The sequence below is a fragment of the Colias croceus genome, chromosome 30 (genome assembly GCF_905220415.1).
Source record: "Colias croceus chromosome 30, ilColCroc2.1".
Lineage (NCBI taxonomy): Eukaryota > Metazoa > Arthropoda > Insecta > Lepidoptera > Pieridae > Colias > Colias croceus.
Genome location: NC_059566.1, coordinates 193,022 through 220,810, shown reverse-complemented (window position 1 = coordinate 220,810; position 27,789 = coordinate 193,022). Strand labels below are relative to the sequence as shown.

At 32.5% G+C, this 27,789-nt stretch overlaps 1 protein-coding gene across 1 annotated transcript; it reads right to left on the bottom strand.

Moving 5' to 3' along the window:
• Positions 1-252: 252 nt before the first annotated feature.
• On the bottom strand, positions 253-27,010 carry LOC123704720 (zinc finger protein OZF-like). The gene is made up of 11 exons (XM_045653162.1): positions 26,775-27,010; positions 26,019-26,144; positions 17,363-17,542; positions 16,168-16,479; positions 15,376-15,494; positions 14,608-14,704; positions 13,822-13,937; positions 11,693-11,804; positions 10,426-10,527; positions 1,619-1,750; positions 253-585 (listed from the first exon to the last, which is right to left on the bottom strand). The coding sequence occupies exons 1-11, from the start codon at positions 26,877-26,879 to the stop codon at positions 481-483; spliced, it is 1,506 nt and encodes a 501-aa protein (XP_045509118.1). The 5' UTR covers positions 26,880-27,010; the 3' UTR covers positions 253-480.
• Positions 27,011-27,789: the final 779 nt, after the last annotated feature.

The window sequence follows — 27,789 nt, the reverse complement described above, 5'->3', positions numbered from 1 at the left end:
TATATCGTATGTATAGCTATATATCATCACGCTAAGACCAACAGGAGCGGAGCACTGCGGGTGAAACCGCGGGGAACGGCTAGTTCGAAATAATGGCGTAGAGCATTATTTCGTTGTTCTTAGTGCGTTCGAAAAGATTGTATGCAATGTTCTAATACTGAACAACACTGGATACGAGTTTTCGTTTACACTAAAAGATCACGAAATAATGCTCTTGTTCTAGCTCTATGTTCGTTTGATGTAAATGCACCGTTACACAAATATACGAATTATCAATATTTTTTTTACAAAATAAGTAAACAAACCAACATTTTTGAACAAAAAAAACATTCAAACAATGTATTATTTTAGAAATCACTCCTAAAACCTTTATAAGAGACACGTACATTCTTATAACTCCTAGAATCTAGGAGCCACATACTTTCCTAAAATCTAGGATCCCTAATTTATAAACCCTAAGGTATTTAGGGTCCCTAAATATTAAGTCGCAGTATGTGTTGGCGGAGGTCCAGACGGTAAGTGATGCAGGGACATCTCTTGTAGTTGCTTTTTCGTCTTTTTATTTTTCTTCGGCTGTACTTTTATCTGAAAATAGAAATTAAATTAGTTTTTTGAAGTGAAACTTCTTTATCGGGGTTGGAAAAAAATTTAGTGTAACATTTTTTCGTTACGCGTGACATTTTTCCGTTACGCGCCATCTTTTTCTTATCCCTACCACGCGTGATTCGACGTATGTCTGTAAAGTTGCATATAGTAAATTATTTTTTGAAAAATAAGGTCATAAAGAAGTTTCACTTCTTACGTGTGTACACTAGTACACGCACACATTTTTTCATATCTTAAGAGTAACGAAGAAACATTTGAATAAAAATTGTAATATTGACATGATTAAAAAGAGCAACTATGGAGTTTCTTGCCGGTTCTTCTCCATACATACTGCTTTCCGAATCGGTGGTAAATGTTAAAATATGTAATGACGTTTCAAAAGTGCTTCTAAAAGAAGTCTAATTGAATAAATAAATGTTTGAGTTTGATGAAACGGTAACGTTAACGGTAGCTTTAATCGATGAAAAACGAGCGGTTAGTGTTAAAATTATGACGTCATCTCTAAAATTGCCAAATGGCGCAATTCGTATGTTTTAAACCGTTTTTTTAACATATTTGTTATTGAATTTGATATTTTGGTTTTAGGGCATTCAAATCTATACTTATATTATAAAGCTGAAGAGTTTGTTTGAACGCGCTAATCTTAAGAAATACTGGTCCGATTTGAAAAATTATTTCGGTGTTAGATAGCTCATTTACCGAGGAAGGTTTTAGGCTATATCACGCTAAGACCAACAGGAGTGGAGTAATGCGGGTGAAACCGCGGAGCGCAGCTAGTCCTACTATATAATATTGTCAATGCGAAAGTTTGTGAGGATGGATGTGGATATGTGTGTTTGTTACTCTTTCACGCGAATACTACTAAACCGATTACAATGAAATTTAGCACCCATATAGAGGGTAACTTGGATTAACACATAGGACAGGTTTTATCCCGGTAATCCCACGGGAACGGGAACTATGCGGAATTTTGTTGGCGAAGCCACTGGTGGAGAAGCACCCTAACATTCACCTTATAGTGCAGCTCCCGCACGTGCCGGTACAGGCTGGAGTACCAGCCGAACGCCGCGCCACACTGCCCGCACCGGTACGGGGTCTCGCTCGTGTGCATCGCCACTATGTGGTACTTCAGCTTCGCCGCGTTCTGGGATATCACGCGTTCATTCATAAATACACGTTAGTTAAATTAACATTAAATATACGTTAGTAGATTTAACATTAAATATACGTTAGTAGATTTAACATTAAATATACATTAGCAGATTTAACATTAAATATACGTAAGTAGATTTAACATTAAATATACGTTAGTAGATTTAACATTAAATATACTTTGGTAGATTTAACATTAAATATACGTTAGTAGATTTAACATTAAATATACATTAGCAGATTTAACATTAAATATACGTAAGTAGATTTAACATTAAATATACGTTAGTAGATTTAACGTTAAATATACGTTAGTAGATTTAACGTTAAATATACGTTAGTAGATTTAACATTAAATATACGTTAGTAGATTTAACATTAAATATACGTTAGTAGATTTAACATTAAATATACGTTAGTAGATTTAACATTAAATATACGTTAGTAGATTTAACATTAAATATACGTTAGTAGATTTAACATTAAATATACGTTAGCAGATTTAACATTAAATATACGTAAGTAGATTAAACATTAAATATACGTTAGCAGATTTAACATTAAATATACGTAAGTAGATTTAACATTAAATATACGTTAGTAGATTTAACATTAAATATACGTTAGCAGATTTAACATTAAATATACGTTAGCAGATTTAACATTAAATATACGTAAGTAGATTTAACATTAAATATACGTTAGTAGATTTAACATTAAATATACGTAAGTAGATTATATAATATACGTTAGTAGATTTAACGTTAAATATACGTTAGTAGATTTAACATTAAATATACGTTAGTAGATTTAACATTAAATATACGTTAGTAGATTTAACGTTAAATATACGTTAGTAGATTTAACGTTAAATATACGTTAGTAGATTTAACGTTAAATATACGTTAGTAGATTTAACATTAAATATACGTTAGTATATTTAACGTTAAATATACGTTAGTAGATTTAACATTAAATATACGTTAACATTAAATATACGTTAGCAGATTTAACATTAAATATACGTTAGTAGATTTAACATTAAATATACGTTAGTAGATTTAACGTTAAATATACGTTAGTAGATTTAACATTAAATATACGTTAACATTAAATATACGTAAGCAGATTTAACATTAAATATACGTTAGTAGATTTAACATTAAATATACGTTAGCAGATTTAACATTAAATATACGTTAGTAGATTTAACATTAAATATACGTTAGTAGATTTAACATTAAATATACGTTAGTAGATTTAACATTAAATATACGTTAGTAGATTTAACATTAAATATACGTAAGTAGATTTAACATTAAATATACGTTAGCAGATTTAACATTAAATATACGTAAGTAGATTTAACATTAAATATACGTAAGTAGATTTAACGTTAAATATACGTTAGTAGATTTAACGTTAAATATACGTTAGCAGATTTAACATTAAATATACGTTAGTAGATTTAACGTTAAATATACGTTAGCAGATTTAACGTTAAATATACGTTAGTAGATTTAACGTTAAATATACGTTAGTAGATTTAACGTTAAATATACGTTAGTAGATTTAACGTTAAATATACGTTAGTAGATTTAACATTAAATATACGTACGTTTATAAAATTTACATTAAATATACGTTAGTAGATTTAACATTAAATATACGTTAGTAGATTTAACATTAAATATACGTTAGTAGATTTAACATTAAATATACGTTAGTAGATTTAACATTAAATATACGTTAGTAGATTTAACATTAAATATACATTAGCAGATTTAACATTAAATATACGTAAGTAGATTTAACATTAAATATACGTTAGTAGATTTAACATTAAATATACGTTAGTAGATTTAACATTAAATATACGTTAGTAGATTTAACGTTAAATATACGTTAGTAGATATACGTATATTTAACGTTAAATCTACTTACGTATATTTAATGACTAATCTACTAACGTAGATTTAACGTTAAATATACGTTAGTAGATTTAACATTAAATATACGTTAGTAGATTTAACATTAAATATACGTTAGTAGATTTAACATTAAATATACGTTAGTAGATTTAACATTAAATATACGTTAGTAGATTTAACATTAAATATACGTTAGTAGATTTAACATTAAATATACGTTAGTAAATTTAACATTAAATATACGTTAATAGATTTAACATTAAATATACGTTAGTAGATTTAACATTAAATATTCATACACTACACTATAATACACTACCTCACTCCGGACACTCCATACAAAATTATCGTTTTGACAGTCACACTGTAGAGACTGCAAATGTGTGTGTTAACGCTTTATGGTTGGCACATTTGTGACTAGCGTTAAAAAAAATCGCGTTTTTCTGATGAAATACATCCGTAAACAGCACAATATCTGACCATTTTCTACGAAAAACGATAATCACAAATCCAAAATAATAAAATTACTAGCGGAAAATGCCCGGAAAAAAAAATGCGTGAAAATGTCCGGAAAAAGCGTGGAAAATGCCTGGGAAATGCCCGGAAAGTTCCCGGAAAATATCCGGAAAATACGTGAAAATGCCAGGGAAATGTCAGGGAAATGTCCGGAGAATGTCAGGGAAATGTCCGGAAAATTTCAGGAAAATGCCCGGAAAATACCTGGAAAATGCCTGGAAAATCCCCGGGAAATGTCAGGGAAATGTTCGGAAATGCCTGGAAAATATCCTGAAAATGCGTGAAAATGTCCGGAAAAGCGTGGAAAATGCTTGGAAAATCCCCGGAAAATGCCTGAGAAATGCCCGGAAAATATCCGGAAAATGCGTGAACATGTCCGGAAAAAGCGTGGAAAATGCCACTTCAAATTTGCGAAGTAATTAAAGCAGAAAACCAAAAAAAGAAAAAGAAAGCTAAAATCTTTCATATTAAATGTATATGGGATATTCATATTTCACACTTAATGTATGGGAGGGTTTAAAGATATTTTTTTTTTATATTTCTCGATTTATTTTTAAAAATGTATTACGGCCATTTTACTCATTAGGTTAAGTACTTTCTATATCAGTTAAAAGTTTTTTGTTATCTGTAATACTTACGGAAAAATCGCCTGTTCAGTGTGCACACTTATACAAGGTGAAAGGTAAGACGTTTGACAAATTTAGACAGGAGCTTCTACTCATGAAACTGAACAACTTTTGTTCTACAACTTTGCTGAATTCGTAAAAAAAAATTGGACTTTGTAAGGAAACTTCGCTAATCAGCTGACAGATTTCCATACAAAGTCAAAAATTTTTTCTACGAATTCAGCAAAGTTGTAGAACAAAAGTTGTTCAGTTTCATAAGTAGAAGCTCCTGTCTAAATTTGTCAAATGTCTTACCTTTCACCTTGTATACACTATACTATAGTATACTATATTATAGTATAGTATACTATAGTATAGTCACAGAATACATAATAGTAGCTAAACGCTACAGAACGGACACTCTCCGCCTCCCGCCAAAATTAAACACTTACCTCACCCCGCACGATCAGACATGTTATGGTACCCATTTCCCCGCAAGGACGATACCAACGACGTCTTTAGACGAAACGCAACGAAGATTGACAACATTAATCAAATTGACTTAAAGCAATTTTATTATTAACCGACTTCAAAAAAAAGGAGGAGGTTATCAATTCGGCCGGTATATTTTTTTTTTTTTTTTTTTTTTTATGTATGTACACCGATTACTCCGAGGTTTCTGAACCGATTTACGTGATTCTTTTTTTGTTCGATGCGGGATGGTGTCGAATTGGTCCCATAAAAATTTTATTCGGCTAGGCCTAGTAGTTTTTATTTTATGAGCATTTTTGTCTGTACTCGATGACTTAATTTCAATGTAGCAAGTAACTTTGATTCACTTCCCGGTATCCGATTGAGCTGAAATTTTGTATACGAATGTAAATTGGATAGCGATGAAACATTATCATGACATGGAGCTGATCTGATGATGGAATCGGAAGGTGGCCATAGGAACTCAGTAATATATTGACTCAACTTTATCGAGTTTGGGCTCGTTTGATTCGTGTTGAAAAATACACTAAAAAGTATTAAGGTGATTGCTACGATCTGTTCCCAGCCAATGTCCCGCTAGATGGCGCTGAATTCTACATTTCTAGTTTATTTGAGTTTTTGCGTAATTGGAAAAGATTAAGGTCGTAGGAATAGTCATGGCGATTACTGAATATTATATTTTATTTAAATATGTCATATCATTGCCTTAAAATCCACCCAATTCGGTAAAACCATGCGTTTTAACATCTGTCATTGCATACAGGGTCGTTTACACACACAGACGTATACAAAAATGATAAAGATTGAACTCTAGATGGCGTGAATGTAAAACAAGTTTGGCGTGTATGTATTTGAGTAGTTAGTAGCATATTATATTCTGAATTTCTGATCCATGCCTATTCACTCAAAACTACCTAATAACACTAATGATTTGTAACAGTAAATTATTTCAATAGGTAGGTATTTGAACATTTCCCAACAAGACACAAGATACAATAACAAATCTAATACACTATTTATTATTTTATTATTTACTAGCGGTCCGCCCCGGCTTCGCCCGTGGTACATGTTTACGTTTTCTCTCCATAAGAAGTAAGAACCATCCTCGTACTTCAAGGAATATAATAAAAAAAGAATTATCGAAATCGGTTCAGCCGTTCTCGAGTTATGCGCTTACCAACACATTTTGCGATTCATTTTTATATTAGACTAGCGGTCCGCCCCGGCTTCGCCCGTGGTACATGTTTACGTTTTCTCTACATAAGAACCATCCTCGTACTTCAAGGAATATAATAAAAAAAGAATTATCGAAATCGGTTCAGCCGTTCTCGAGTTATGCGCTTACCAACACATTTTGCGATTCATTTATATATATATATATAAGATTATGTGAAAATAACTAGGAAGGTGAAAAACATATTTACGAAAACATAGTAACATATGGCTGTCGCTACAATAATTATATTTCAATTTTATCTTTTTATACCTAGTAGAACTGGCCGACGAATAAAAAAAATCGTATTAGAATACAATATATTACGGAACAAAAAAAGGATTGTAACTGAATTAGGTAGGTATGTTTGTTTCTGGGCGCACCGTTTTCGACGACGCGACGCGACGCGCGACGTAAGCGTATAGGTATAGGTACCTACTTTGCTAAAACAAACTAATAAAATTGTGTGTCTGTCTGAAAATTCGGAAAAGCATATTTTGCAAGTTTGTGATTACTTTGATAGTTTACCGATTTATAATAATTGTAATTGTAATTGTATAATATATAATTTGCAATGTGGTGAAATTTCATAAAAATCACGGGCCAATTTTTTGTTTTGAATCCCACCGAAAATATAATTGCGTTATTAGAATAATTAATTACTATACCTACCCACGATCAATTATTACAATATAGTCTCAAATGCATACTAGAGAAATATTGCAATTTGATTCAATTAAAATGCATAGCATACAAAAATAAATTCACAACACAAGAAATTCCGCGCGCAAATCATAGCGCGTGTCAATGAAATCAAGAATGTTTTATATCAAGCCGACGCGGACGAGCGACGACGCGACGCCGAACAAAAGTACCTACGACGGACGACCACGCTTCGAGTTGCCAAACACACAGCCAAACAACAATAATGAGTAATAAATTGTTTACAAAAAAAACAAGTTTTCCATTTTTCTGTATGAGTAGACAGAACTTCAAAACGCCACCTGCTACGGTTTATATTATGAACGATGGTTATAAAAATAAAAGTTATATTTGTTGGTGTAAACTATTTTATTGATCAATAATTTTGGAATTTAAAACTGTCAACATTGATTACAATAAAACGCAGTTTTATTTTATTACACTATTGTTTTTTTATCAAAACATGTATTTGAAGTACCATATAATATTATGCTGATCCAAGCATTTTCACTCAAAACTAATATCACTAATGATTTGTAAAAGTAAATTATTTCAATATACATTTCATAACCAACAAGTAAGAATAATTATTATTATTCCTACCTACAACAACAAACCTAAAACACTATTTACTATGGGAAAATAACCAGGAAGGTGAAAAACATTATATTATTATTTACGATTTCGACGCACTCGACTTTTAGTAAAATATAGTAGGTAAACATAATATTATGGTTTTGATTTTTGCTACTAGTATAAGAAAACTGCGTGTTCAAACTACTTGTTTGTCTGTCTGAAAATTCGGAAGTACTTTGGTAGTTTACCGATTTATAATAATATTGTATATATCGTTGTTTAAAAAATATTCAAACACAATAAAATATGATATACTGATTTATCACTGGTTTCAGTGATGAACTGATGAGTCAATGTTAGCCACTATACTTTCGTCATTCGTGTGTATGATTGATGTGATTTGCAACGTGGTGATATTTCAGAAAAATCACGGGTCAAATTGTCCCACCGAAAATATAACTGCGTTATAAGAATAACTATACCTACGATAAATTATACATAATACAATATAGTCTCAAATGCATACTAGTGAAATATTTTATTTGAATCAATAAAATAAAAAAAAAAATAATAATAATAATACAAAAATAAATTCACAACACAAGAAAATCCGCGCGCAAATCATAGCGCGTGACAATGAAATCAAGAACTTTCGAGCCGACGCGACGCGGACGACGAAGGAGCCTAACAAAAGTACCTACAATCATAGGCGGCTCGTGACAAAATTGTATGGCCGTGTTCACTTGAAATAAAACAACGAAAATAGGTACCTACAATAGCGTTAGCAGTACAAAAAAAATGAGCACCACATTATAAATGTCTATTTAATATTTATACACTAAAAATTATAGAGTATTTCAAAACGAATTCAATTATTATTTAGCAATAATTAGAAAATCCCCGAATTTGCATTCGTGATCGTATTCATAGTGTTTGTCTACACTAATATTATAAAGAGGAAAACTTTGTTTGTTTGTTTGATTGTAATGAATAGGCTCATAAACTACTGGACATTTTACCAATGTTTGCAAGTTTGTGATTACTTTGATAGTTTACCGATTTATAATAATTGTATACTTATATCATTGTTTAAAAATATTCAAACACAATATGATATAGCCTGTACTGATTTATCACTGGTTTCAGTGATGAACTGATGAGTCAATGTTAGCCACAATACTAATCACTTTCGTCATACATGTGTATGAACTATGATTGATGTGATTTGCAATGTGGTGAAATTTCATAAAAATCACGGGCCAATTTTTTGTTTTGAATCCCACCGAAAATACATATATTACTAATTGCGTTATTAGAATAATTAATTACTATACCCACGATCAATTATTACAATTTACAATATAGTCTCAAATGCATACTAGAGAAACATTGCAATTTGAATCAATTAAAATGCATAGCATACAAAAATAAATTCACAACACAAGAAATTCCGCGCGCAAATCATAGCGCGTGTCAATGAAATCAAGAATGTAATTTATATCAAGCCGACGACGACGCCGAACTAAAGTACCTACAGTACCATTTATCTTCAGTGTACAATACAGTTTACAGACCTACGACGGACGAACAATAATGAGTAATAAATTGTTTACAAAAAAAAACATAGTTTCTAAGGTCATTAGTTTTATTTTATTTTATTGTTATTTTCTTTGAACGATTGGAAATGAAATTACTCAATTTTTACACAGAACTTTGATTTATTAGAATTATGCTCATTATGTATAAGATAACGAACGCGAATGCACGACATCTAGCGCGTCTTATGTCTAAACATCGCCTTTCGTTTAGACATTGACGCGCTAGATCTGTAATAAGTATATAGTCTATGCGCTAGATGTCGTGCTTTATGTCGTGTTTCGCTTGGCAAAAGTCACGCACACTACTGTAGAAGTGTCAAATTTTTCCGGTATTTTACTGTTGTTTTTCTAAGTAAATATTGTAAATTATTGATTAAAAAGGTCGAACGCGCACACATTTCATTATAGAGAAGTGATAAAATGATTAGTTTTAAAGAAATAGTGTCTGTGTTAAGTGTTTAGAGGTAATCAAAAATGTATGGAGGGACGGTCGGAACATCCACCTTAAATAAAAATAACTGCGTTAAAAACAACCGACTTCAAAAACGGAAAAGTAAGAAATAAAAAAGATTTGATATTATTAATTACTACATATTATTTTTATGTGCTATTTATTAAATAGGTTTGAAGTCGGTGCCAAACACTAAGCACTTAGTATTAAGCCCATGCACCGACATCAAACCTTTTTAGTAAATAGCACATAAAAATAATATGTAGTAATTAATAATATCAAATCTTTTTTATTTCTTACTTTTCCGTTTTTGAAGTCGGTTGTTTTTAACGCAGTTATTTTTTTTTGGATTTGTGATTATCGTTTTTCGTAGAAAATGGTTAGATATTGTGCTGTTTACGGATGTATTTCATCAGAAAAACGCGAATTTTTTTTTACGCTAGTCACAAATGTGCCAACCATAAAGAGTTTACACACACATTTGCAGTCTCTACAGTGTGACTGTCAAAACTATAATTTTGTATGGAGTGTCCGGGGTGTGGTATAGTGTAGTGTAGTGTTAAGTGTAGTATAGTGTTATCACCTGGTACGACTTGCCGCACACGTGGCACAGGTTGTCCTTCTTCTCCTTGTTGCGATGCACGTTCTGTAGGTGAACGTAGAGCGATGTGTGACATTTGAAAGGCTGTAAAATATATAAACTTATAAATCTTTATCTTTATTGTTACTTAAGCATTTTGTAGTTAAATGAAAAAAAAGCCATACGAATAGCTTAAAGTTAAGTAGGTACGAGTGGCGATCTTATCGCTTAAAAGCTATTTCTCCCAGGCAACGTTTGATATAACATTATTGTTACATGAGTATGAGGCAGTTATTAATAAATTCATATATTCATCTAGGGGTATGATTTTCGCTTGGGGTGCGAGAGGTCCCGGGTTCAAATCCCGGACGAGCCCCCAAGATTGTAGGATCGGGGCTAAATGAAAAACACTTTGAACTTCTTGAGATTTATTTTCGGACCACAATCTTAATTTTTAGAAAACATCTTACAGAGAAACAGCCGTCTTCACCCACGATCCCAATGAAAAGAGACAGATCATTCCTCATTCGCTCTCGACTTCACATTCACATTCACTCATTGATTCGCTCATAGTCTATCGTTCTTCCATTCTAATCATCGTTCAGAAAGTAATCTTACACATGTTCAGAAACATAAATTAATCATACATCTCACCTAATCATCCCACATTCATAGGTGATTAAATAAATAAATGATTGACTCATTGAAATGATAATAAATATATAAATTAAATTGTAAAACTGACATGATTAAAAAGAGCAACTATGGAGTTTCTTGCCGGTTCTTCTCCATACATACTGCTTTCCGAATCGGTGGTAAATGTTAAAATATGTAATGACGTTTCAAAAGTGCTTCTAGAAGAAGTCTAATTGAATAAATAAATGTTTGAGTTGGAGTTTGATAGCTAGTACATAGCGTTTTGGTCAATAGTAATGTCAGAAGTGAAACTTCTTTCGCCAGATTCAAAGATACCAAAATTATCGCCATTTTACGTTTGACTGACCGGTTGGCTTAGTTAGTAGTGACCCTGCCTTCCAAGCCAGACGTCGTGGGTTCGATTCCCACCCGGGGCAAATTTTTGTGTGATGAACATAGATGTTTGCTCTGTGTCTGGGTGTTAATTATCTGTTTAAGTATTTATTTAAAATTATATATGTATGTTTGTCAGCCATCTGGTTTCCATAACACAAGCGAAAGCTTAGTATGGGATCAGATCGTGCCGTGTGTGAAAATTGTCCTGAAATATTTATTAGTTAAAAGTTATTCCCACCTTATTACACAATTGACATCTGAATTTAATCTTATTGAGATGTTCCCAGTCGATGTGATCTCGCAGTCGAGTTTTGTTCACAAACTTCTTGCCGCACTCCTCACACGTGAAGCTGAAAGTGATGCGATTTTTGTGAGGTGATAGATTGAGTTTATGTTCAAAACATTTATAGCATACACATATATTTTGTTACACATTGGAATCCTTGTATTTTTTATTTTATTGCAAAACAAACAGATATAACAATATGAAATGTATAATACTTATTTATTACTAGCTGTGCTCCGCGGTTTCAACCGCAGTGCTCCGCTTCTGTTGGTCTTAGCGTGATGATATATAGCTCGATAAATGGGCTATCTAACACCGAAAGAATTTTTCAAATCGGACCAGTAGTTCCTGAGATTAGCGCGTTCAAACAAATAAACAAACCAGAGTGCACTGTAGTGCAATTTATTTTTATTTTCAGTAATTTAGTGTATTGTAGTGTCGCGCCATTTTAATAGGCAACATTTGACAGTTCAACAAAATTCAACAACGTAACCTAGTAACGACGACATAGAATAACATGATATTTCGTTTTGTTAGAACTGCACATTTGCTTAACTTTTTTCAATTACGATTACATATTTATAATAATAATGACCGATAGAAGTTATTTTAAGATTTCATTTTATTGATAAACCATTCTAAACATAAAAAAGTGTGCGTGTACTAGTGTACACACGTAAAAAGTGAAACTTCTTTATGACCTTATTTTTCAAAAAATAATTTACTATATGCAACTTTACAGAGATACGTCGAATCACGCGTGTTAGGGATAAGAAAAAGATGGCGCGTAACGGAAAAATGTCACGCGTAACGAAAAAATGTTACACTAAATTTATTTTCAACCCCGATAAAGAAGTTTCACTTCAATAAACAATTTCTGATTTAAAGAAATGACGTCGCTACAATTTTGTGTCGATAAACCTTTTTTCTTTTTTAAATACCAGAGACGTTACTCTAAAAATCGAGATATGCCACCTAGTATTAAATGCATTGATTGCTTGTGAATAAAAATCATCATAAATTAATAAATGCTTGTGTTTTTTTTTTTAATTATGTAGATACTTGTCTTATTGTGCTCCTTAAACTTACGAAAGACAGTATAATACTGGGACAAGGATTCGCCTGATGAATTTTAAAATTGACAAGACTGTGTTTCAAGTTCGATTGACAAATGTTTCAAGTCCGTATCGATTAATTCACTTTAATCGATGTTTTTAAGCAGGTTACCTCTCTACGAAGATAAAATTGATAGACGTCAAATGTTGCCTATTAAATTGGCTCGACTATAGTGTAATGTAGTGTAGTTGGTCTAGGATCCGAACATAAGGCGAAATTCAACGGCGTGATAATAGAATGAGACCAATTTTATAATAAATTTATTGTATTAAAAAATGTATTAAAAATGGGTTGACTGGAAAATCCTGGACAGGACATTTTTAATGAATTAAAAAAATATATATTTTCATCTTTTATTAATTGCAGTTTCGAGATAATAAAACAATTTTGTAATAAAACAGCGCTGACATAATTTTTTTTTCATCATCCTATCAAGTGAAAGTAACTGCCCCCCTAGCCAAGTGGCTTTCTGTTAGCGTAGCGTTCAATAGAATAGACTACGAATGTATGAGATTGACGTAAGCTGTAGAAACGTTTATCTATCTCTACGTATCTACAGCTTACGTCAATCTCATACATTCGTAGTCTATTCTATTGAACGCTACGCTAACAGAAAGCCACTTGGCTAGGGGGGCTGGTACCGACATACCTGTTTATACCTGCCAACCTAACCGTTTGTCCCGGTAAATATTAGAAAACGACTGACTGCACATTCTGTAGGTTTCATACTTTAAGTCTATTATAATTTTTTTTTATTATCTTGATACTGCAATTAATAAAAAAAAATGTTTTTTTTTTTAATTCATTAAAAATGTCCCGTCCAGGATTTTCCCAGTCAACCCATTTTTAATACATTTTTTAATACACTAAATTAATTATAAAATTGGTCTCATTTTATTATCACGCCGTTAAATCTCGCCTTATGTTCGGATCTTAGACCAAGTGTATGAGTGTCGGACACTCACGTGAACTCGCTCTCGGACACATGTCTCCGCGACACTCGCACGTGCTGTCTGTACGTCGCTACGGACGCGAACGATTTGTCGCACTTCTCGCAGTACAGCTCGCCGGATTCGCGAGCCTGTGTGATTTGTGAGCTATCAGGGTGTGGGAGTCGCATCGGAAATGGTACAGCAGTTTCTTTATGATAGGTTTGATGCATTTCTTAATAATGGGTTCGATTCCCACCCAGGGCAAATATTTGTGTGATGAATTTTTGCTCTGTCTGGGTGTTAATTATCTATATAAGTATTTATTTAAATTTATATATTATGTATGTTTACTAGCCATCTGGTTTCCATAACAGTTTTTTTTTTCGAAGTTATTTTAGCTATCACTAAGTTAGTGCCACAGAAACGGTTTAACGGTTAAGTAAGAACTAGCTTTCCGATTGCGGCTTCGCCCGCTTTGTCTAAAACCTAATAAATTATAATATATTATTACTAAAATTCTCTACATAAGAACCATCCTCGTACTTCAAGGAATATAATAAAAAAAGAATTAAAGAAATCGGTTCAGCTGTTCTAAAGTTATGCGCTTACCAACACATTTTGGGATTCATATTTATATTTATTTAATATGCAGTGATAAGGTTAGGATAAAAACGAAATAATTAGAGATTTATAATTAATGAAAAGCATAGATAGACCAATAGGACAGACGAAAACGAAAATTGTCTTTGACAACTTATGCAGAAAACTTCATAAATCAAAAGTAAAGAACAATTTTTTATTACATAGTATAATAAATACCTTATGGCTCCGTAGATGCCGTCCCAGGTTCGATTTCCACTGGTACACTTTGCCGCAGCGCGGGCACGGGTAGCGGTTCTGGCCCTTGTGTAGAACACTGAAACATTTATTGACAATTTTAAATACAAATGTATTAAATAATAATATTAATATGAGATTTAAAAGACTTACACAAGAAAATTTTTTTTATATTTATTTATTCACTAGCAGTCCGCCCCGGCTTCGCCCGTGGTACATAATTACGATTTCTCTACATAAGAACCATCCTCGTACTTTAAGGAATATAATAAAAAAAGAATTAACGAAATCGGTTCAGCCGTTCTCAAGTTATGCGCTTACCAACACATTTTGGGATTCATTTTTATATTATAGAAGATATTATTTGTCAGATTAAATAAAATCGTGCGACTGCACATAAAGGTATACCCTCTTATTTAACTTATGTTATATTTGTGTGTTGCGTGCGTTTGCTTTTTCGTGTGTATGTATATATATAAAAATATTAAAATAATATACATTTTATTAAGTATAGAATGAAATAGTTATACATATAGAGTAATACTAGCTGCGCTCCGCGGTTTCACCCGCATTACTCCGCTCCTGTTGGTCTAAGCGTGATAATATATAGCCTTCCTCGATGAATGGGCTATCTAAGAAATAATTTTTAAAGAAGTTCCTGAGATTAAGGCGTTCAAACAAACAAACTCTTCAGCTTTATAATATTAAGTATAGATGTGTATCCATGTATGTGTACATGTTTATACTCACTTTAGATGATATCTATAAGTCTTCCTGGAGCTGAATAATTTCCCACACTCAACGCACTGCGGTCGCTCCGGCAGGGCTTCGGTATTGCGCGTTTTAGGCCTTCGCCCCACTTCCGCTTTCTATAGAAAGATAGAAGGAAAATTATATTATTGATATATCATAATTCAAAGATAATAAATTTTAGATGTCTATTTATACACACATTGTTATACATACATTATGAACTTAAGGCGACTACACCACCGAAACTAGCCCCCCCAACATTTTATTTTTTTACTCCTAAACCAGATCAAATTTAAAAAATCTAGCTCGGTACTTTGCTAGTATATTACTTGTAGTATTTTTGGTATTACTTTTCATTATTTTGCATTCGGTAAATTAGGAGAACTTTTGATTACCGCCAAAAGTGGCCACTTTTGGCGGTAATCAAAAGTTCTCTAGAATAATGAACAGTTAGAATAGTGAAAAGTAATACCAAAAATACTACAAGTAATATACTAGCAAAATACCGAGCTAGATTTTTTAAATTTGATCTGGTTAAGGAGTAAAAAAATAAAATGTTCGGTGGCGCTAGTTTCGGTGGTGTAGGCCTCTTAAACAATACATTTTTTATCAATTTTTCAATTTTTTTCATGATCGTAATCTGTCGTAGAGACAATAATTATTCGAGCAGTTCAATTGTTTTTGAGATATTTCATAACTTAGATTATTCATTAGATAAACATAAAAAATGGCGCCGAATCGATTCTGTTCTTATTTGAAATAATAAAATATTTAAAATGGCTAACTTACCCCACTAACATGCTCTTCCAAATGTTTCTTCAAGTCAATTTCCGTGTCAAAAACACTAACACACTGATCGCATTTAAAGTCACAAATTTTGTCACATAACTCACTATTTTTCCCCAACTCACTATTTTTCCCTGACTCAGTATTTTTCCCCAACTCACTATTTTCACTAAACTCACACTTCTTATCACTAAGCTCATTGTCACTCTCAATGTGATTGTCGAAATCTATTGGCTCTGGATCACTGTCAGGTACGATTTCTTTCTTTTGCTTGACTTTTTTCAGTTTCACCTTCTTCTTTATTTTCTTTTTCACCTGAAAAGATAATTTGTTTATCAAAAATATCTTAAAACTGGATTTAACAGTGGCACATATAATCTAAATTATATTCATTCTATTATCTTGAAGATACTTAATTTGACTGTTAATTTTAAATTTTGTTAAGCTAAACTGCAATAAAAGTGTTTTTAATCCTTTTTTGTTGCTCAGCAATTGACTAAAGCCTTGTTTCCACTTGAGCATGCTCAAGCGAATGAGCGGCTCATTTGGGCGAGCCGGTCAAGTGAAGACGCCTGAGCACGCGCGGCCCGAGCATGCTCAGGCGTCTCCACTTGAGCGGCTCGGCCAAATGAGCCACTCATTCGCTTGAGCATGCTCAAGAGGAAACAAGGCTTAACGCAGTAATTCGTGGCATACATAATATACTTATTCATATAATATGTGAAAAGATTCGAAAGCTTCTTTCTAAGAAATAAAAAATTGAAAACAACTGCACCAATTTCCTTTATATTTTCAGGAATATCTGGAATTTGTTTCTGAAGTTTGGACAATGTGGGCAAAGCTGTCTAGTTTTCACACAAAATCTGCTACATGGATTTTTATGAACTTTTAAATTTATATCATACTAGGTTTCCGCCCGCGGCTTCGCCCGCGCAGTCAAAGAAAAACCCCCATAGTTCCGGGATTGCGTCATTTTCCCGGGATAAAAAGTAGCCTATGTCCTTTCTCGGGTATCAAAATATCTCCATACCAAATTTCATGAAAATTTGTTCAGTAGTTTAGGCGTGATTGAGTAACAGACAGACAGACAGAGTTACTTTCGCATTTATAATATTAGTATGGATAGTATGGATTAATAATTTAAGTTGAAATTGTTGGTAACATGGGCCAACAATGCTTCCTATAAACTAAAACATACCTTCTTAACCGGCCACACCTCACTCAGCTCATCTACAAACGTCTCCTCACAGTGAGTGTCACTCAACTCAAGTTTGATGTCATCAAACTCAGTCTTTGGTATGAGTGGGATGGATATCGAGGTCTCTTGGTGAATTTTTAAGTGAGGTGGTTTCGCTAGAGTGGGCTGTAGTGAGGGGTTCTGAAAATTTATAATAAATCTATATAAATGACAAGTACATTGTAAACTAATTTTCATGAAATTTAATATACAGCGAGTTCTGAAGCAAATCTAATTAGATTAACTAATAGTATCATAGCCATAATAGTCGCCTTCATGTCAAACTTTTAAATTGAAAATTATTCATTTAAACTTCTGCAAGTATTGTTTCATAATTTTTTATGTAAAATGTGTAGTTGTATGTCTATTTTGCCTGAATAAATAAATGACTTATTTGTATTATTAAAACGGATGAATCAGCAAGCAACAATAATCCCTTGTTAATAAATTTTTAATAGAATACTTTAAAGTCAAAAAATTATCATCGAGTTACTAATCTATACATATAATAAAATCGTAGGAAAGTCAAAACTGTACATTGAATATTTTTTTAAAAGAATACATAATCCATGATCTATAATCGATATAGAAGCCAAAAACATAGTTTTTAGAATTTTTGTCTGTTTGTCTGTTTGTCTGTTTATCTGTTTGTCTGTTTGTCTGTATGTTTGACCGAGCTAATCTCAGAAAGTACTGCATAGATTTACTTCAAATTTTGCATGAATATTCCTTAGAGGTCGGGTGAGGATAGTTTAAACATATTATCATGATATCACCTTCGGGGGAGGAGCTGTGAACCTTTATTTTTCTTACATATTCCGTGTACTACGACAGCGTACAATCTAAAGACTCATATTTAAATGTTGGTTTCGAGTAAGCCATGCTATTATCTAGCTTTACAAAATAAAAACAATGTCATTTACGTAATTTGGGCAGAGAAACAGTTTAATGAATTTAGTAGTATAAAGACAAATTTGAAACAGCGCCATCTATGAGATTTCGTAAAAATCAAATCAATTTACATGTTATCACTACTGAACATACTGTTGAAAATTAATAATTTAAATATAATCATGTTATTTATTTATCTCTTTAACCCATATCTTCCATTCCCTATAAGGTGCGCTTATATTTCGTGTGAATATACTACATTTTTAAAAGTGAGGGTAGGTAGATGTTTATTATTTTAAGTCAAACTAGACACCATTACAATTAATCTAACATTGATTGTGTTCATTGGTTACATTTTTAAAATCTTCGTGTTTTATAAATTTATAAAGAATAGAAAAAATTCGATCACGAGGCGGGACTCGAACCCGCATAATTTCGTGATCGAATGTTTCTATTCTTTATAAATTTATTATTTATAAATTTATATTTATAAAGCATTTGAATGTCATAAAACCAAAAATATCAAATTCAATCTTCGTGTTTTGTGAATTTTCAGCATACCTACAAAAGGTAAGTTGTTACTTTTATAGGTATTTATTTTTTATAATGATAGCAATTCATGTTTTTTATTAGTTTTATAAAGTATTTTATTACACTTTTAGAATGAAATAATAAAATGATGAATTCTTTTTGACTTTTACAAGATTTTGAGGTGCGTTGGGAACAGTAGTTTGTTGATAAAACTTTATTTGTAAGTAGCTTTTTTTATAGATTTACAATTAACTTTTGATTTTTTTATTTACAGATTCAATGTTCATAAAATTATATCGCCTTTGGAAGACTATTTCTGCTGACAATTTTACAACACCACTTGAAAATTGATGATTTGATGATGAAGATAGTGGCAGCGAGGATAAGTGGAAATTAGTTATCATCCGCTTCGTCAATTTTTGACTGAAGTTAATGTCCAACGTATGGTTCAATCATTGGAAGTATCTCGGGTAATTTTGGAGGATATTTTTCAGGAAGGAGAGAAGGGGCGGCCAACCATATATCAAACTACTACGTTTTAGTACCGAAAAAAATGTTATTGCCAAATGAAACATAAATTTTGCACTCACAACTGTACAAGTTATGATTTTTATTCTGACTTTGCTGTTATCTGATTATAATATTTATCGTTATGGCTATCGAGGTACCGACCGTACTGGGATGAGAGTACATGATTATACTCATCATCCAGGATTACTTAGAGCATTTTCACACTGAAAAAGATGTTTTCTTTGAATCGTAGTTGCTTCATTTATTTATTTTTAATCATTTTACATAATATGTTTTATATTTGTCCATTTTCATTATATTTTATAAATAAAATGGAACCAACATAACTTTGTTGTGTATCATTTCTCTATTAATAACCCTTAGGCATATTTTCCGAGGCCCCATTTAAGGTGCGGTCCTGAAATTATAAAAAGTTAATGTATACTTTTGCCTAATATAAGCTCAAGCTCATTTTTAGATAAAAAGAACTTAGTTATAAATTTATTAAAATTTAGTAGATAAAAGAAATTATGTTACGATTTTATAAGAAAACACAGTATATTTATTAGGCGGCGGCTTGGCGGCGGTGATCTCTTCCAGGCAAAAGATATTCATCAGCTCAATAAAATTGAATAGTATGTTGTTAGTTATTCTTTAAATTTACTGATTGTAATGAGCATTTCCGCATGCAAGTTGTATCGTAGTTTAGATATATCATAGTTTTGACACATTAAAGTTTCAACAAAACCCTCAAATTTTTGAGCAGAGTTGAGCAAGATAATTTAAAAAATGTGCTGTGTTAAGTATTATAGAAAAGGTTAGTTCGTTGATAATTATTATTTCTTCATCATTTACATGTTGTTAAATGTTAGTAAAAATAAACTTTGACTGTTAATACTTTTCTTCAGTATTTACCTGTATGATTATTGCTTGGTAATTAAGGACGCTATAACGTATTTTTACAAAAACACGCTGTTTTTCGGTACCATTTTAACTTAAAGCAATTACACGTGAGAACATAGTAATATCTTAATTTAAAGATAATATATTCAGCTCTACGTTCATCTTATAAAAATTGTACGACGTCATACAAAATTGTCGCTGAAATACGTTTTTTCCATCACAATAAACGCATAAAATGCAAAAAAATGGGGTCTAAACCGGTACCATTTTAGGAAAATTAAGAGCCTAATCTATCTTCTTAACTATATCTTATTGAGGGATATATAGTCCTTTATATATGGTGTAATTTTTATAAATTTAAATCAAAATTTTATTTCAATAATGAGCTAAATTAAAAATACTTGTCGATTTCTTCATACATTTTGTTCTCGCGGTTCGTCAGACCGCGCTCAGAAGCGCTCTTGGAAGGACGGGTGTATCGCTCCTCGTGCCAAAAATAAAAACGAAATAAAAAAGATTATTGTGCGTGCACTGTCTTTTTCGTGATTTGAAATATTTGATACTTTTTATGAGTAAACTGTATAAGTTTCATATTCCAATTATTTGTAATTTAAAATTATGTTTTTAAAATTACCTTGCCTGAGATCCTCTTTTTTATGGGTTGTTGAATAGATTGGTGGGGTAAAACAATTCAAGATGGCGTCGATGAAAATTTGGCTTTTTTTCGTGATGGGTGTCATTTTCATAGTTTTTGGGGTAGCTATTACCGAATATGAGGTCAAAACTGAAATCCAAGATGGCGCCGACGAAAATTTTACATCTTTTCGTCATGGGTGTCATTTTCATGGTTTTTGGGGTAGCTATTAACGAATATGAGGTCAAAACTATAATCCAAGATGGCGCCGACAAAAATTTTACAACTTTTCGTCATGGGTGTCATTTTCATGGTTTTTGGGGTAGCTATTAACCAATATGAGGTCAAAACTGAAATCCAAGATGGCGCCGACGAAAATTTTACATCTTTTCGTCATGGGTGTCATTTTCATGGTTTTTGGGGTAGCTATTAACGAATATGAGGTCAAAACTATAATCCAAGATGGCGCCGACAAAAATTTTACAACTTTTCGTCATGGGTGTCATTTTCATGGTTTTTGGGGTAGCTATTAACCAATATGAGGTCAAAACTGAAATCCAAGATGGCGCCGACGAAAATTTTACATCTTTTCGTCATGGGTGTCATTTTCATGGTTTTTGGGGTAGCTATTAACCAATATGAGGTCAAAACTGAAATCCAAGATGGCGCCGACGAAAATTTTACATCTTTTCGTCATGGGTGTCATTTTCATGGTTTTTGGGGTAGCTATTAACGAATATGAGGTCAATACTATAATCCAAGATGGCGCCGACAAAAATTTTACATCTTTTCGTCATGGGTGTCATTTTCATGGTTTTTGGGGTAGCTATTAACCAATATGAGGTCAAAACTGAAATCCAAGATGGCGCTGACGAAAATTTTACATCTTTTCGTCATGGGTGTCATTTTCATGGTTTTTGGGGTAGCTATTATCGAATATGAGGTCAAAACTATAATCCAAGAAGGCGCCGACGAAAAATTTGACATCTTTTCATCATGGGTGTCATTTTCATGGTTTTTGGGATAGCTATTAACGAATATGAGGTCAAAACTATAATCCAAGATGGCGCTGACGAAAATTTGACATTTTTCGTGATGGGTGTCATTTTCATGGTTTTTGGGGTAGCTATTAACGAATATGAGGTCAAAACTAAAATCCAAGATGGTCGTCGAATTTCAAGATCGCGTCATGGTAATACTGTCGCGTTATGGAGCAAGGCGGCGATTTTGGTATCTATGAATCTCGCCAAAGAAGTTTCACTCCTGACACGTTTTCTCGGCACACACGTTCTTTTTTATTTTATTCTCTTCGTTTAAATGTTTTAGATAAACTTTATTTTAAATAAAGTTTGGCGAATATATTTAAAGAATATATTGAAAGTTACTAATATCTGTCAGAATATTAACATGATTGCCACAGAGTTGCGTTTTATATTAAATTTCTAAATATGCATTTCAATGTTCTTTAAAATTGTTTTTTTTAAGACTTTCTACAAAACTGTGGTTGTTAACGTTTTTGTTATTTTATTTAAGTTTACTTTAAAGGAGTAAGAAAAATATACCTAATTATCGACGGTTACATTGGGGATTTGGTAATAGCTGTCTCAAAAACCTTGAAAATGACACCCATGCCGAAAAGATGTAAAGTTTCGTCGACACCATCTTGGATTTTAGTTTTGACCTCATATTGGTTAATAGATACCCCAAAAACCATGAAAATGACACCCATGACGAAAATATGTAAAATTTTCGTCGGCGCCATCTTGGATTTTAGTTTTGACCTCATATTCGTTAATAGCTACCCCAATAACCATGAAAATGACACCCGTGACGAAATGATGTAAAATTTTCGTCGGCGCCATCTTCGATTTTAGTTTTGACCTCATATTGGTTAATAGATACCCCAAAAACCATGAAAATGACACCCATGTCGAAAAGATGTAAAATTTTCGTCGGCGCCATCTTGGATTTTAGTTTTGACCTCATATTCGTTAATAGCTACCCCAATAACCATGAAAATGACATCCATGAAGAAAATATATAAAATTTTTGTCGGCGCCATCTTGGACTTTAGTTTTGACCTCATATTGGTTAATAGCTACCCCAAAAACCATGAAAATGACACCCGTGACGAAATGATGTCAAATTGTCGTCGGCGCCATTTTGGATTTTAGATTTGACCTCATATTGATTAATACTTATTTAATAGCTACTCCAACTCCTTGAAAATGACACCCATGACGAAAAGATTTCAAATTTTCGACGGTGCCATCTTGGATTTTAGTTTTGACCTCATATTGGTTAATAGCTACCCCAAAAACCACCCACATTTGCAAATGTGTTTGCTACTTAGGAAAAGTTCATATTTAAAGATATAGGTAATGTGAATGTGTGGTAACGAATTTAATTTATTTCATTCCGACTGTTTCTCGGAATAACATACATTTACTAAGAATTGCTTACAATGCCGGGTTTAATATATTGCCGGTAACATATAATATTATGTATGATAATAATTCTTAAAAAAGTATTTTATACATTTCTTAAAAAGCTTCGATATTGTATACAATAATACAATTCATATTCAAATTGTTGTAAAATAGTCACACTTTTTTAAGTTGGTTGAATACACTAAAATACTTATAAGGATCGTACCTACTAATAATAGTAACAAAATGAATTTTTAAAGTTCCCAGTAATCTTCTGGAATCAATTTCAATAAAAATATAAAAAAAAATAATATCAAGTATGAAGATGGTCTATAAAATGGAATGCGCTATGTTTACGTGAGCGCGATGTTCCCGCGAACCACGTGGCGACGTTAGATACCTAAATTTGAGTAACGCAGATTTGTGACAGCGTCCTTAATATGTATATTTTCATGTTGTATAGCTAATTATAAACATAAGTGTGATGTGAAACTAGCTGGATTTATTTTTACACACTCACAGCCATATATTTTAAATACTAGCTTCCGCCCGCGACTCCGTCCGCGCGGAAAAATTAAGATTTAGTTTTTTTTCTACGTATTTTTCCGGGATAAAAAGTATCCTATTTTATGCCCAGGATAATAAGGTATATCTAATTATACCAAGTTTCATCGAAATCGAACCGTTAGTTTTCACGTGATGCCTTCACATACAGACAGACAGACAGACAAAAATTTTTTTAATCACATATTTGGGTTTGGTATCGATCCAGTAACACCCCCTGCTATTTATTTTTTCAATATTTTCAATGTACATAATTAACCCTTCTACAGATTTATTATGTGTATAGATTAAAATAGTGTTAATAGTAAATCATAATATTTTTTCACAATTAAAAATATTTCCTTTTTTCTTATGGTGTTGGCATCGAATTAAACCGCGCTGTCGTTTCGTTCACTAAAAGTGATGTTATGAGGACCGAATATGTAGCCGCCTCAACTTATGGAAACGAGAGTAACCTGCGTTGTCTGTTAGTTATTCTATAGTCGAATTTAACGTTACATGGAAATTGGAATCTAAATATATTATGTATACTTATATTAAATCTGTACATGAAATATATTTCCTAAATAACTATCACGGGGTGATTAGGGATCGACACTGATGCCAAAGAAGCAAACAGTAAAATTTTTGTCCGTCTGTCTGTCCGTATAACCGTTTTAGAAACAAAAACTACTCGACGGATTTAAACGAAACTTGGTACAATTATTTTTCATATTCCTGAGCAGAGCAGTAAAAGTAGAGTTAAAGCTACACAGAAATCATATTGTATGAAAGAAATATTCTCCTTATTATATAAAAAATATCTCCCAACATCATAAATGTATATCTTTTATGGTTGACTCACAATAACACGTGTAACTTCCGATAGCTTAGGAGTTCGAAGCTTTCTGATTATATTTGTCTATAACACTCTCAGACCGTTTTAACTCAATTTTTATTTACATGCATCAGTGGCACCTAAAAAATCCTTATCTCGAAAATAAGAGTTCTCAAGAATCGTTAGAGGCTTACTATTATAGGCCGAAAACAACATATTGTGTTATGCCGAGAACCTGAAACCGCTTCACAACGAGAATTGCGGCTCACAGCTGACCGCGAACGGCATGTAGGTACTATCCCGTGAGACCGAAACCTTCACTGAGAGGGTAAAACGTCTCACAGCTGATCACGGCCGTCATATCTTAGAATCTGAAACTTTTACTCAATATGAAGACCGTTTGACAAATGATAGGGTGCATAGATAGACGGACGTCGATAGACGTCCGTCTATCTACTCGTGTTCTACTCAGGAACTCCCTGGGCGTGTTATAACGCCCAGGCCACAGTATTACAATTTTTCCTACAGCAGGGCGACGAATGTATTTTCGCATAGCAACGGAGGGGAACTCGCGGGGGGTCAAGTGACGCGGGCCACGTACCATTAACATGCTTAGTTTGTGGTACCGAGCGCGAAAGAAAGTCATCGTGTTTTTGTTTTGTTACTATGTAAACTAACGTAATTTAATACTTAGGTACATATTCTATAACGGTGCGCTCAAACTGTTAATCTACATTTAATTTAGATTATTATTTGAAATACTAAGTAATGTTAGAATTTAAATCACATTCATTCATGTTTTCCTCAGATTTTCGATTATCTCCGATTTTAAGATTTTCTTATCAGAGTTTTCAATTTTAATGTAGTTAAATTTTATAAGAGACAATTAAGAACATTCAAAAATAAAGTGTCACGTATTTTTTTTAAACGACGAATGACCTAAAACGACGTAATCGCGGACGAAGTCGCGGGCAACAGCTAGTAAATTCATAAATTATCAGACAGTTCACTTTTACCAGCCCTATTGTTTTTATAATTATGTAATTACCACATATTGTTAACAAAATATATTTTTATTGAACAAAGATTCAATTCATGAAATTGGAAAATTATTTTTTTTCTGAACAATTAACAAATCTGAAAAATTGTTTTAGTTTAGTTATAGTAATAAAATTTCTGCATTTTGTTGATTCAAAAGCATGTCAAACATTCTAATAAAATATTTATTCAAAAAGTCTATTCATTCCTACACTTTGTTAGTTGAATAAATTAATAATTGAGTTAGAAACAGCAGCTTAAGCAGCCAAACATACATATTTAATGAGAATATAAACTCACCGATTGCAAGCACACGAGCAGCTCAACATAGCAACACTTGACCTGCTGCTGGAACGCTTCGTACTTGCGCAGGAGAGCGCTACACTCCCAGCAGATTTGTAAAAGCTGCTGCATTTCATCTGGCGCCTGGGGGATAATAGTATAGTATTATAAGAATTCTCAACTTAAAACAATATTTGAAGACAATTCATGAGCCTATAATTTTTTCACTATTATTTATAGAATATATAAATTTTGAAGTAGACAAAAACAAGATGGAGTAACTTTCTTGAGTAATTTTCCAATTTTTAATTAAAATTCGTAACTGAAAAACTAATAGTTTCCTCAGAGTGTAATTTTAGATTAAGGTTCCATAGGAGTTTGGACAATAGCTAGGTAACCACAAAAAAATTTACGACTCTCAACTTCACGCCCTATAATGTACAGTTTTATCGCGGTGTCTTTTCCATATGTAGTAATAGTATCGCAATGAGTAGAACTGAATTTGTGATGATGATAAAATTCTATAAAAAAATAATGGTTCTAAAGTTCTAATTGTCGATTCCCGCCTCCCGGTCGTAGAAGTTAGAATAGTGATTCTAATTTTAAAAAAGATTCACAATTTAAAACAGGATGAAGACAATTCATGGACTAATATTTTTATATTTTGTTCATTGTTTATCACTTATTAAATCCCTCACAAATAGCATTATTCCAGTAAATACGTTCACTTATTTAATTAAATTATCGTTACGTTTATTATTGAATAAAACTTACCGCTATTTCATTCACAATTTGTTTGAAAAAATAATAAACATTGGAATCACGAATGCACGATAATTTTCGCCCGGAACACAAGCAAGCGGAACAAAGCTCGTTCATTGTGGCTTTTTATTATTTCAAATAGTTTTTAAAATAATTCAATGTACGTAATTAATACTGAAAAGTTAAAAATATTTTTTTTTTTTTATTTTGTTTAAAAATTGTAAGCGTCCTTTCAGAATTCTAAACGTCATTGTCATTGCATTTTGCAAACACAAAATTGCAGTTGACGTCGAGTGTTGTATACTATCGATATCCATATAAAAGTATCGATTTTTGTAAAACCTAATCTAATCTTCTGCATTGTGTGTTTGGTTGGCGATTATTTGAGGAACTCAGTGCTGATTTACACAGGGTCAGTAACTGACTACAAATTCGAGGCAAATCAGTGCTGACCCGAAAAAAACCCTGTGTAAACATATTTGAAGTCAGTACAGAGGCTTGAAGTCTATGTAAACAGTAATAAAAGGCCCTACTCACGGTTCAACACAACCAACAATCTGCTGAAACAATTTGTTGCAGTCGCGATTGAGCGTTCTCTACTCACAATTCATCCAACCCTCAATCTGATGACACAATTTCATTCCGCGATTGCTTGCCACAACGTGTGCACGTCACGTTGATGCCTGGCCTGATGCTAAACCTCAACGCAATAATACGCATTATTAATGGATATACTAATTTATGAAATATAAGATAATTATCTTTGTAAAGCTTGTATTTTTTCCAATTTTATTGATGGATTTCAAGGGCTATAAAGTATAAACGGCTATAAAATATAAACATCTTCCTCAAATATGTAAAAATGTCTTTCCCGCGTTTATCTCAAAACCGCCATTTTGCGATTAAAGTAGCCTACTCACGATTCAATTTCAGTAAAGTAGCCTACTCACGATTCAATTTCAGTAACAATCTGTTGACACAATCTGCAGTGAGCTGACAGATTGTGTCGTGAATAGTATAGTTGAGG

Coding starts and splice junctions, on each gene's coding strand:
- LOC123704720 (XM_045653162.1), bottom strand. CDS start 26,879: ATGAACGAGCTTTGTTCCGCTTGCTTGTGTTCCGGGCGAAAATTATCG. Junction 15,495..16,167: donor TGGAAGAGCATGTTAGTGGG/GTAAGTTAGCCA, acceptor ATCTTTCTATAG/AAAGCGGAAGTGGGGCGAAG. Junction 1,751..10,425: donor TGTGCGGCAAGTCGTACCAG/GTGATAACACTA, acceptor GTGATATCCCAG/AACGCGGCGAAGCTGAAGTA.